The 12,447-nt window shown below is 40.5% G+C and overlaps 1 protein-coding gene across 1 annotated transcript in view; it reads right to left on the reverse strand.

The window, feature by feature from the left end:
• The window catches only part of LOC122806051 (P-selectin-like), a 564,812-nt gene that overhangs the window by 250,473 nt on the left and 301,892 nt on the right, over positions 1–12,447 (reverse strand). The window contains exon 6 of the mRNA XM_044076291.1: positions 7,456–7,506. Coding sequence (XP_043932226.1) covers positions 7,456–7,506 — 51 coding nt within the window. The remainder of the gene's footprint in view (positions 1–7,455; positions 7,507–12,447) is intronic.

The raw sequence follows: 12,447 nt of genomic DNA on the forward strand, positions 1-12,447 counted from the left end.
CATGTTGTCAGTGTGGATGGACACTACAGCATGAGGGAGTAGGTCTTGAAATTTCTGCAGCACTAAGATGACCATTCTCATTTTCAAGACATTCATGTCCAGTTGAGCCTCTGAAATTGTTCACGTCCCATGGACTGCTGTTTAAGAAATGCCCCCTTCCAACAAAGAGAGGACATGCTCATGGTTAGAACAGCTGTTGGAAGAGGTTGAATAAATGCTCATACTACAGTATGGTTTAGTGGATGTGCCCAACAAGTCTGGTGTTTCAAACGTGTTTGAAAGCTTTACTAGTTTTGCCAAGGGTTCTGTTGATTCACACTACTACTACAATTTTACTATCCATTGAAGAATTTTGTATGTGGAATATGGCATGTACAACACACTGTATAGTGGCTGGCATGAGGCCAAGAACCCTGAGAACTGCGTCTTTATCCAGTTTTGAGTTATGGAACTGCTCACTTACAGCTTGAACTGTTGTTGGTACTCTGTCTGGAGATAAGATAACTAGATGTCATACAGTGTCCAACAGACAGACAATGAACATGAAATTTTGGGATGGGCCCATTTGAGACAATGGCAAACTGGACTGGGTTCAAATGCATCCCCCCAAAAATCTCAAATGTGGAAGAAAGCAGTGCCACCTCCCAAACTCTGGGCAGGGTATAAATTTCAGCACAGTGTACATGAGGATTAATTTCTCCACTGTGCATGCAGCAATGAGACAGTCATCTAGATATTGAAAGGTTTTTATTCTTAACAGTCACATATGAGACACTGGAGCCATGCATTTTGTAAAAATGAGAGGGACTGTGGTGAAACCAAAGGTTAGGGCTCCGAACTTGAAATGACTGGCTCTGACTGGAAAGCATAGAAATCTTCTGAGCAGATTGCCTATCTTGAAATGTATCTACGTGTCCTGGAGATCTAAAGAGCACATCCAGTTTCCTGATTGCAAAAAAAGATAGGATGTTTTGCAGCATGACCATCTGGAAGGATTCTTTCTTTCTGTGTTGATTAGATGGCTGAGGTCTAGAACTGGTTTGAGGTCTTGAGTTTTTCTGAGCACTAAAAAGAAACTTGAATAAAATCCAGACCCTCAGTGATTTGATGGAACTCCTTGATGGCTCTTTTTAACAGGAGGTTTTGCACCTCTTACTGAAATGATCATTTCTAATGGGGTGGTAACATGGGTGGATGAGACGGTGGTTTTATGAGTAGTTCTAAAAATGATAAACTATATCCTTTGGATATGATCTCCCTGAGTCAAATGTCTCCCTGGACTACATGAAAAGAGACATGGAGGAGCTCTCGGATTATATAGCCCAGGCAGGTATGACCCTGGCCCTGAGCAGCATCCTACCATCACCCAGAATGATACCACAGTATAAGCAGAAAATTATTGATTTCAACAGTTGGCTAAGTTTCTGGTGTCATTCTAAGGGGATCCAGTATCTGTCTGCCTGGGATGACATGAGTGACAAACCGCAATGCTTTGCCAAAGATGGCCTGCATCTGTCACCCCTGGGCTTCTGGATACTGGCCAAGGTTCTTGCCACCCCATATAGTGCCTTTTTTAGGCAGTGTTCCAAAGACCAAATTACCATCATAACAGCTACAAACAAATGGAATCTGAGGGTCATGCTTCTCAACGCTAGAAGTAGAAATCTCAAAATGCACTGGCTTGAAGCACTCCTTAAAATGGAGAACATCAACATTTGTGCTGTAACAAAGACCTGGTTCAAGGCAGCAGAAAGCACCCCTGCACTATCAGGCTATAACTCATTCCACACCTTTCGGCCCCAAATTTGGACCGAAGCTCCAAAGTCAGTGGTGTTTCCATATTCATAAAGGATGTGTATATCTCCAGACTGGTAGCCCAACATAAAGCATCAGAGATAGTTTAGGTGCAGCTAAAATTGGGTAAAACAGCGATGCAGGTCATAGCCTGCTATAGGTCCCCAACCATGTCCCAAGACTCACACTCCACGTTCCTAAGCACCCTGGAGAATATTAGGGTCCAACCTAACATTCTCTTATTATTCGACTTCAACTACCCTTCCATTATCTGGGAAAACTACTCATGTACCAATACAATTGCCCAACATTTCCTAGAGTTCATTAATTCCAATGCCCTGGACCAGCTTGTTCTTACCCCCACTAGAGGTAGCAACATCCTTGACCTGGTCATTACTAACATGGGCGAATGTTGCTTTACACCATTAGTCAGCTCCTGCCAGGTTAGATCTGAATGCAAACTAATCACCTTGGAAATCCACATCCCCCCCCCCCCCGCAAAGGTAACCACCATGAAAAACTTCTCCAAATCTACCTTTGGGCTCCTAAAAACAGAGGTGGCTAACTTCACGGCACCCATGCAAATGGAGAATATTTGTATGACCGTCAAATCATACACCAATACACTGTATAAACACATACACAAATGCATGGCTCTCACCATACCCAATAGAACCAAGACGCTCTCATCCAAAAAAGGAAGCCAATCTGGTGGTCCCCTGCCATAAGCAAACTCTACAACTGAAGAAGAAAACTGATGCAGAATAAGGTGAAGTCCCAAGACTGGAAAAACTCCCTTATCAGTCTCAACAAAAAGTTGAGATCCCTCATCAAATCCTCTAAAGTTAGCTATGAAAACAGAATTGCAGCAGATAGTAAAAATAACCACAAGGCCTTCTATAGTTATGTAAAGAATCTCCATGGCAATACCCAGATTTGCTCTGAGCTACTGCACAATGGTACCTCCTGTACCGAGCCAACAGATATTGCTAATATACTGGCCGACTGATTCAGTGCCAACTTTACCCCCCCCCCCAAAAGGACCAATGACAATGCCAGTAGATTGCCAGGCACCCAGTATTACTGCTGCACAGGTTAAAACAGCACTCTCCAAGGCCAAGAATACAGCTTCTATGGGACCTGACAATATCCCAGGCTGTGTTCTACATGAACTACAGAGTGAACTGGCATCTCACCTGTGTGCCCTGTTCAATCACAACCTCACCTCAGGCTTTGTCCCTACCGAATGGCAAACTGCTACAGTCATCCCTCTCCACAAAGGAGGAGCGACTATAGACCCTGGGAACTATCTCCCCATTAGCCTGACGAGCCTGATATGCAAAGCTATAAAACGCATCATCATGGACCTAATAAACAAGGATATAGGGAATCTCCAAACTCTGGATCCCACACAGTTTGGTTTTGTGAAGGGTAGATCATGCCTACTCAACTTGGTTGACTTTTTTGAGTCAGTCACCAGAGCCGTAGATGAAGGCAAGGTGGTTCATACAACCAACCTTGATCTGGCCAAGGATTCTGATACCAATCCCCACTCAGGAATCATAGAAAAACTCACTAACTTAGGCATCAACCCCTATATCACAAGGCGGGTTTCAAACTGGCTCACAGATACAACCCACAGTGTGAAAGTCAGACTGCCAACTAGTCACAAGTGGAGTCTCACAGGGCTCAGCCCTGGGTCCTCTCCTGTTTGGTATCTACTTCTCTGAAGTCCAGGCCAACACAAAGGGACTCTGGCTGACAAAGTTTGCAGATGATTGCAAGTTGGGGGCTATTATTAACTCCCCAAGTGATGCTGACATCCTGCAGAATAGCCTCAGTGAGACTGGTGTTAGAACCATGGCCTTAAGCTCAATGCCAAAAAATGTGTCATTATCCCCTTTGGGAAAAACCCGGTTCCCATGAATTATCACATTGATGGTAGTCCACTGAAAATAGAAGGCATTATAAGAGATCTGGGAACACAGGTTGACAGACACCTCTCTTTTTGATCACCACATTGCCACTGTGGTCAGAAAGTCCTTCTTTGTGGCACATCTCATTACTAAGGGTTTTGCATCCAGGAAGAAAGAGGTCATTGTCTCCCTCTACTTTTCCCTCATTAGGCTAATCATCAAGTACAGTGCCCCATTTGGCATGTACCTCACTAGACACCTGCAACAACTGGAGAGGCCGCAAAAGTACCTAGGCCTTAAACACTTTTCCTATATAGACAGACTTAAAAAACTCTAACTATTCTCTGTCTCATATCGCCTACTTAGGGGCGATCTCTGCTTGACTTACAAAGCCATGTCTGACCCAGCTCTGTTAGAAATGCTACAGCTAAAGAAATCCCACAAAGGGGGAGCCACCACGGACCCCAGGAACTACTGCCCCATTAGCCTGACGAGCCTGGTCTGCAAGGCTATGGAACGTATTGCCATGGAGCTTATAAACAATGACATTGGTAATCTCCAAACTCTGGACCCTACCCATTTCGGATTTGTAAAAGACAGATCATGTCTCCTAAACCTGATAGAGTTCATTGAAACGGTCACCAAAGCCATAGATGAGGGTAAGTTGGTTCACACAGCCTATCCAGATCTCACCAAGGCTTTCAACACCATCCCCCACGCTGGAATTATAGATAAACTCACTAAACTAGGTATAAATTCCTATGTCACAAGATGGGTTGCCAACTGGCTCACTGACAGAACCCACACTGTGAAAGTTGCAGACTCTAAATCCAACTTCAGACCAGTGACAAGTGGAGTACCACAGGGTTCAGTCCCAGGTTCTCTCCTGTTTGGTATCTACTTCTCTGAGGTACATGCTAACAGAGAAGGTCTTTGGCTAACAAAGTTCACAGATGACTGCAAACTAGGAGCCATAATCAAAACTCCTAACGATGTGGACATCCTACAAAAGGGCCTCACTGAGACAGATGCCAGATGCCTGGTGTCAATGCCAAAAAGTGCATTGTCATCCCTTTTGGTAAAAACTCTGTACCCATGAACTACCGCATAGGCGGTAGTCTACTAAACACCGAAAGTGTGATAAGAGACCTTGGGACACAGGTGGACAGTAGTCTCTCCTTTGATAATCACATCGGCACAGTAGTCAGGAAATCCTTCTACGTGGCACACCTCATCACAAAAGGTTTCTCATCCAAGAAAAAAGATGTCATTGTTCCCCCTCTACTCATCACTCATTAGACCCATTATAGAGTACATATGTACCTCACAACATCTACAACAACTGGAAAGGCCACAGAAATACCTCACAAAGAGGATTACTGACCTCAAACAGATGCCCTACGCAGACCATCTCAAAAAACTCCAGCTTTACTCTGTCGCATATTGCCTGCTCAGAGACGATCTCTGCCTAACATACAAAGCTATGTCAAACCCAGAGCTGTTGGACATGCTCCAATTAAAGAAATCCCAATCACTGCGAGCTACTCACACTAGGGACCTAAACCTTGTCACCACAATAAACAGAACATGCAGGAGGGATTGATTCCTGTCCCAGAGACTTCCCATACTCTGGAACAAACTACCTATCTATATCAAACAAAGCTCCTCATTAGCACTCTTTTTTAAGAAAAATCTTGATGATTGGATGGGAGATAGGAAATTCACCCAGAGAATCACTTCTGTGGCTCTGCTTGACAGGGGCACAGGAAAATAATTTTCTTGGGTGGCAAAAGCCAGGGTACCATTTGGCTAGGCTTATATAGGCCCTAGGGCCAATAGCCTAGTACCTACCTATGAACCTATGAATGGGAAAGCATGTTGCATGACAGGAATAAACAGAGCACAGTGGGGATTATCAGGGTTTAAACTGTTACTAGGCAACATTGCTAATTATACCACACAGATTAGCAGAAGGTGAGGAAGCACTAGGGAATATAAGATATTTCCAGGTAAGATAAAGACAGGTAAGAAATGCTGAAGGTCATTTTGGATATGAACGCTTTGCAAGGGATTGTATTACAAGGCTGAAGGAAGAATTCTATTAAAAGTCATATTGAATCTATTGTAAGTAAATGTTTACAAATGACAGAAAGATACTAAAAGTTATGCAAAAGTTTCTACTTTAAGTGTTGTTGCATATAGCACAGGTTATGTCTGAAAGGATCCTGGAACAAGCACAGTCACCTGAAACCATTAAATAAATGAATGAATGAAGGAGACACACTACATTGGTGCCTGTGGCTGGAGGATATGTGATACTAGATACCAGAGATTCAACAATCGCCTATGGAGTAAAGTGACCAAATGGAGGACATTACTAGATAGCAGGACAATGCATTGTGCTTTTGGATGCTGACAGAGCAGGTGACAGATACAAAACAGAAAAAGGAACCGATAGTTAAACTTCTAAGACTTCTGTCACTAGTTAAAATGCAATGCTTTGTAACCATAAAAACTCTCTTGAGAAGGTGAAAGGTAATATGAGAGATATAAAATTAGGAAGCAGTTATATACAGTACTGATTAAGACATAAGAGCAGATGAAACTGCCTAGAAAAGCTTTATCATAATTTAAATGCAGGTTTTTAACAAAACATTTGATTTACTATTACAGTGAGAGCTCGGATTTCTAGAATGCATCATTCACCCTAAAAAAGCAAAAAAAAAAAAAGCAAGTCAGTTTGTACACTTAATTACTGAAACAAAATTGCAAAAAAAAAAAAAAAAAGAAAAAGTGGACTTGAAGATCTATTTCATTCAGGTAAAGCAGATATTACAAAGGACAGATTTAAACATGCAAAAGCATACAGACGACCTATTAGTTTTACTTTATATTTCTGCTTAAAATGCTGAAATGTATGTAAGTAGAATACAACTCCACAAAGGTTGCTGCATTTTATTTTTCTTATTTTATGCTTGCTGCATGTGTGACAGAGTGCACATACCACCATTTCACTGTACTCCTTCAACCTCTTCTACAACCATATGTCAAGGTAAGTGGTGGATACAGGAAACTGGTGCAATCTGCTGCTCATGTAAAAGGAGAGATATAGTCACATGAACAGAGATACATAGTTGAACTAAGTTGTCTAAAGCCTCATGACAACCACCTCCTAACTGTAAACAACTGATTGATAATAGTAAGTGACTCATTCATCCTGTAGTTACCCTTGTGGTTAGTTGCTAATAAACTTATTACATGTGTGATGCCCACTTTTGCATTACATATGGTTACGCAGGTGAGTGAAGGGCAGGCCTGGTGTATAAAATCACAGCAGACTTCATAAATCAGTTCTTAACCTAGTAATCCCACTGATTCTTAGCTTGAACATTGGATTTTATGAGTGGCACAAATCTCATTAATAATTATTTACTGCCTTAAAAGCAATCAAACTGATGTCCACCTATTAGATGGTTAACTACTCGAATAACACCTGCCCAACAAACACATTAATCAAAAGAAGTCATTTTGGTCAAGGTCTGCCTCATAGATTGTGAGAGGCTTGCCACCTACAAGAAAAGGTACAAATACAGTGAGTGATTCACTTCCATGTGTTTATATCCCTTTGCATAATACCAGATGTTTAGAATGTATTTTGTGAAGCTTAATAAATGCGACATTTCTTTCAGTGATTACAACAACTCTGTAAAGATCTGCATGACTGGATTTCACATTTTACACTTACCAATGACTGCAAAGACTGTCAGTATTAAGGACCAGGGTGTATGACTGGCATCTGAAATAAAACAAATACTTGAATGAATAAGAAAGTGAGTGTACGATGAGTATAACTTCAGGTAGTATTTTCAATTAGACAGGATTAATCTCATAATTCACAATTTTAGGTACAGCATATTTGTACAGCATAATACTATAAAACATCCAACATTAAGGTTCAGTTCAATCAACACCTGAAACAAAAAAAGACATAAGTGAATGGTTGTTCTTTTAAAACTGCATTTGACAAAAAGTTTGCTTGCCAACATTATTTTATTATATGTTGATGAAGGGGATTTAATGACTTCAATAAGAAAACTGACAAACTCGACACTGTAAAACTCCACTGCCAGTCATGAGCAGACAGGTGATCCGCTGTGGCGACCCCTAACCGGGAAAAGCCGAAAGAAGAAGAAGAAGAAGAATAAGAAAAGTGACACAGGTTGTTTAAAAAGGTACAAATAACTCATAAGAAAGATTCATTCAGCCACAGCTTGTAAGCCTTTTGCTTTTCATACAGTTATAGATACTGTTAGCCCTTTGGGGATTGAGATATTCTATTCAGCAAATATGAGACAAAAGTAAGACTCTCAGTGACAACGAAAACAATTCTCAGTTTATGTTTTCTATGTGGAAATATAAGAAGAAAACTTAGTTGTTTACGCTACTTTGCCCCAACTCAGTTTTTCCCTTTATTCGTTATCCAATCAAGGACATAATCTGGATGACTGTGGCAGTCAACAAAAGGTATGGTGGCATCAGGGGGATAGTAAGGACAAGGGTGATAATTGTAACTGAAGCTGCAGGTATTTAAACAGGACTTTGTCAAAACAGTCTGCTGTTCTTAGTGAGGAGTACATATGCTTCAACAATAGGAACATCAAATTATGCATCTGGTCATCTCACATTCAGATAAGATCCAGATATTCAGCTTCAGGTATGCTATTAAATCTAACCTTTACAATGAAAACTAAATACAAGTTTAGCAGTAGAGGCATCCCGCTATGCATTCAGCCATCTCACATTCAGGTGAGATTCCCATATTCAGCCTCAGGTATGCTATTACATCTAACCTTTGCAATGGAAACTGATCACATGTTTAACAGTAGGGACATCCAGCGCTGCACCTATTTATCTCACATTCAGGTGAGATCACCATATTCAGCTTCAGGTATGCTATTACATCTAATCTTTGCAATAGAAATTTTGAAACAGAAGCACAAAATTAGAACAAATTCCAGGATGAGCACCACTACTGCCCAATGAAGAGTAACTGTTCCCAAAAAAGGCATAACCATAGCAACATTTTTAAAAACTAAGAACATAGCATCCAATACCCCTATGTTTCTCTTTTCTATTTTTTTCATACTTTAATTTTACACCTTTACAGGATTAAAAAAAAATTCTTAAAAGAGATTTTGTACTACTTTAGAGCAATTTTCTTATAATTCTATTACTCACATAAGACCGACTGTGGTCCCCATTATTTGCATCCCAATGCTACAATACTTTATTATGTTTTCTGCATATTGCATTGTATTATTTTATTTGAGTTGTGTACATATGTTGTATCTACTCTTCTGGTTTTCATGCTATAATGGTTCAGGCTGTGCCTGAAAAGGGTCCTTAGACCATCATATTTATCGTGATACCAAGTATGAAAATAAACAGACATAATTAAATGAACTGTGATTGGTTTGAGAACCAAACTACAAAGGACTGAAGCCATTGTTTTCTTGCACAGAATTCAGTTTAGGAATAGTAGGCTTGGCATTAACAAGGATAATGGAAGGAAAGGCAATTCAGAGGTAGAAATTCACACTGTGGGAGCTGCACAAGTGTAGCACTCTAATAGACTAGTAGTGGAAAAAGAGCAGTCATGAGATTTAAAAATATATGTATTAAATGTAATGGAATTCTGGAAGCTCAAGGCAAGTGGTAGTAAAATTTGGACATAATGAACTTCCTGACTCAAGCAGGCATCATGGTCATGCCTGTTTTGACCATGGAATGCAACCTGCCAGCATTGTCTTTATAACCCATGGTGCTGTTATATTAAATACTGCATGCATTGTTCCGCTTGGTAGCTAATCAGAACGTTTCTGTAAACTGATGATATTGGATTAATGCTGCTACCATCTGAGAGAATGGCCATGACAAGACCCCTTATAGTTCTTCACAATAATACAATGTAATAGACAGAAAGCATAATTCGATATTGTGTCATTCTGATGCAAATAATGGAGATCACAGTCTGTCTTACATGAGTACGAGAAAGCATATGAAAAAGTGCTTATAAGGATGTCAGTTTGAAATACAAATAAATATATATGAAAAAGAAGTATGAACATATGAAGGCAAAATGACAAAGATATTTAAAATGGAGAGAAAGATGGAGACAGAACAAGAGATGGTAAAAAATATAAGGCAGGAACATGCCGAGAAGAGGCAAGTAAAAGTCCAAGAAAAGTGTGTGTGGCGGCTAAGAGTCTGTAAAAAGGGAGTCATGTCATAAAATGTTAACAATAAATTAAACAAGAAAAAGAAAAGGAAGAAAATAAGGTTAACAGAAAGCTAAATTGAAGAGATGTGGAATCTGGGACTGCCCTTAAAAGGTTTTTAGTGATTTACTCATCTCAAAGTGACCTTTGACAGAGTGGATAGGACACTTGTATTACTGAAATTATTGTAACAGTAGCTATTTGAATGATCACTGCTGTAGCACTGTTAGCTATATGAGTTATATCCTGCCAAGGATAGAACAGCTGGCCAGCTTCCAAAGCTTTAGTGTACCTTCCACACACGGCCAAACTGCTAGTCAGCTAAAGCTAAGCTGAATAAAATTACAGGTCTGGGTACCAGGCATTCAGACCTTTCATGCTAACACAGACAGGGAGGCGCTGAGCCCTGAAAGGACAATGCTAGGAACAGCAAAAAAAAAAAAAAAAGCATTCACACCCTGGTATAAGCAACACACCAAGGGGGATGGAGGGAGTGGCTGTTATGGAAAGTTTACTTACATAACTGTGCTATATTCATCATATTCATCACTGCTGCAGTAGTCAGCTTCATGGGTAGATTACCCTAGCTTGCTGCATTTGGGAGGTGGAAGGAGAAGAGTCCAGCAGCCCCTGGAGAATGGTCCAAAACCTAGACTGACATTGATCTAGACCTAGAGAAGGAATCAAGCTTGTAATGTCTTATAAATGTATGTAGGGAGGACCAGGTTGCTGCTTCTGCAATACTTCTAGAATCTAAACCTTTCTGAAAAGCCAAAGGTGAAGACAAGGCTCTGGTAGTTTTGTTGTGGTAATTATAGCAAAAGGTAATAGCCTAAGACAACTATTTGGAAAAAGTCTGTTTTGACATGGGTTGGCACTTTTTACCTTCACAAGAACTGAACATCTGATCTGAAGATCTGAAAGATTTAATTCTGTCAAGATAGTACCTGAGTTGTCAGTGGACAGCCTCATTTTTAGGTTTGGGAAAGAAAACAGGGACAGATGGATAGTTTGGCTTAAAGTAAACTAGGATACCACTTTAGGCATAAACAAATTAGTTCTCAAAGAAACCCTGTCTCTGTGGAAAATGAGACAGGGTTGACTCACCATAAGAGCTTGCAACTCAGATACTCTCTTGCAGAGGCCACAGAAATCAATAAAACAGTTTTCCATGTTAAGAACCTCAAGTCAATCAGATTGGCAGGTTCAAATGGCGCAAGTGTCGGCTCCCAAGGAAGGGTACCAGTATTCTTAGAGGCCTCTTATGCAAAACATCTTTCAAAAACACTTTGGCATGAGAATGCATTGAAAGAGGAGGATCCATGGGCAGATATGCTGAAATGGTAGATAAATTAATCGTGATGGAGTAGTAAGAAAGGCCATGAGACATTAACTCACACAAATATTGTAAAACCAGAGAACAACTAGCCCTGAATGGAGGTTGGTTATGTTTCTGGCTCCAACTAGAAAACCTTTTCTATATGCTAATATATGATTTTCTAGTAGCAGGCTTTCTTGCCTCCATTAGTACCTGCTGCATGTCCTCAGTAAACAGGTGCCTAAAAAGAATTAAGACTATTATCCAGGCAGCCAGTTGAAGTTGATTAGAGTCAGAGTGTATCAACCTTTGCGGATCTTGTGAGAACTGATCCATTCTGTGAGGAAGCTTATGGTAATTGCCCCGGACATTTCCAAAAGAAAGGCGATCCACTCTTGCCTAGTCCAGAAGTGAGTTATCACAATGATATTGGGAGAGTCTTTCTGAATCTTTAGAAGTTTCCTAGGTATCAGTGGAAAGAGTGGAAAAGCATACAGTAACATTCCAATTCAAGGAAAGGAAAATACATCCATCTTCCAGGCCTTTTTGCATGGATTCCTGGAGCAGAATCTTGCCAGCTGATTGTTCATAAAGGAAGCAAAAAGGTCTACTTGAAGAACTCCCAACAGATGAATTACATCTTGGAAGACCCCCTCATCAAGTTTCTATTTGTGAGGGTCTGCCCTTCTCCTGCTCAGCCTGTCTACCAAACAATTTTGTTCTGACAGAATGTAGGATACCTGCAGAGTAAAATTGTACTATGAAGCTATATGCCAAGTTAACATAGCTAATCTGCAAAGGTGGTATGACCTGGTTCCCTCTTGCCTGTTTATGTACCACATGACTGTGGTATTGTCTAGGACCACAGATGATTCACAGAGTTGAGCGCCTTGATCAGGGCAAGCATCTCTTTTATATTTATGTGTTTGCATCTGTCCTTGCTGTCACACATACCATGCACTTCTATCTTTCCTGAAACTGCTCCTCAAGCAAAGTCTGAGACATCTGTGGTGACTGACTGCATTGGAACAGGGAGGGAGAATGGGAGACCTGGATTTAGGGATATTTGTCATCTCCACTAAGTGATTTAAATTCTGACAAAACACAGCACTGGGATTTGGAAAGACAAAGGGTGTTGTTA

Source organism: Protopterus annectens, chromosome 7.part0 (genome assembly GCF_019279795.1).
Source record: "Protopterus annectens isolate FY-2018-M chromosome 7.part0, PAN1.0, whole genome shotgun sequence".
In the NCBI taxonomy this organism is placed as follows: Eukaryota; Metazoa; Chordata; order Ceratodontiformes; family Protopteridae; genus Protopterus; species Protopterus annectens.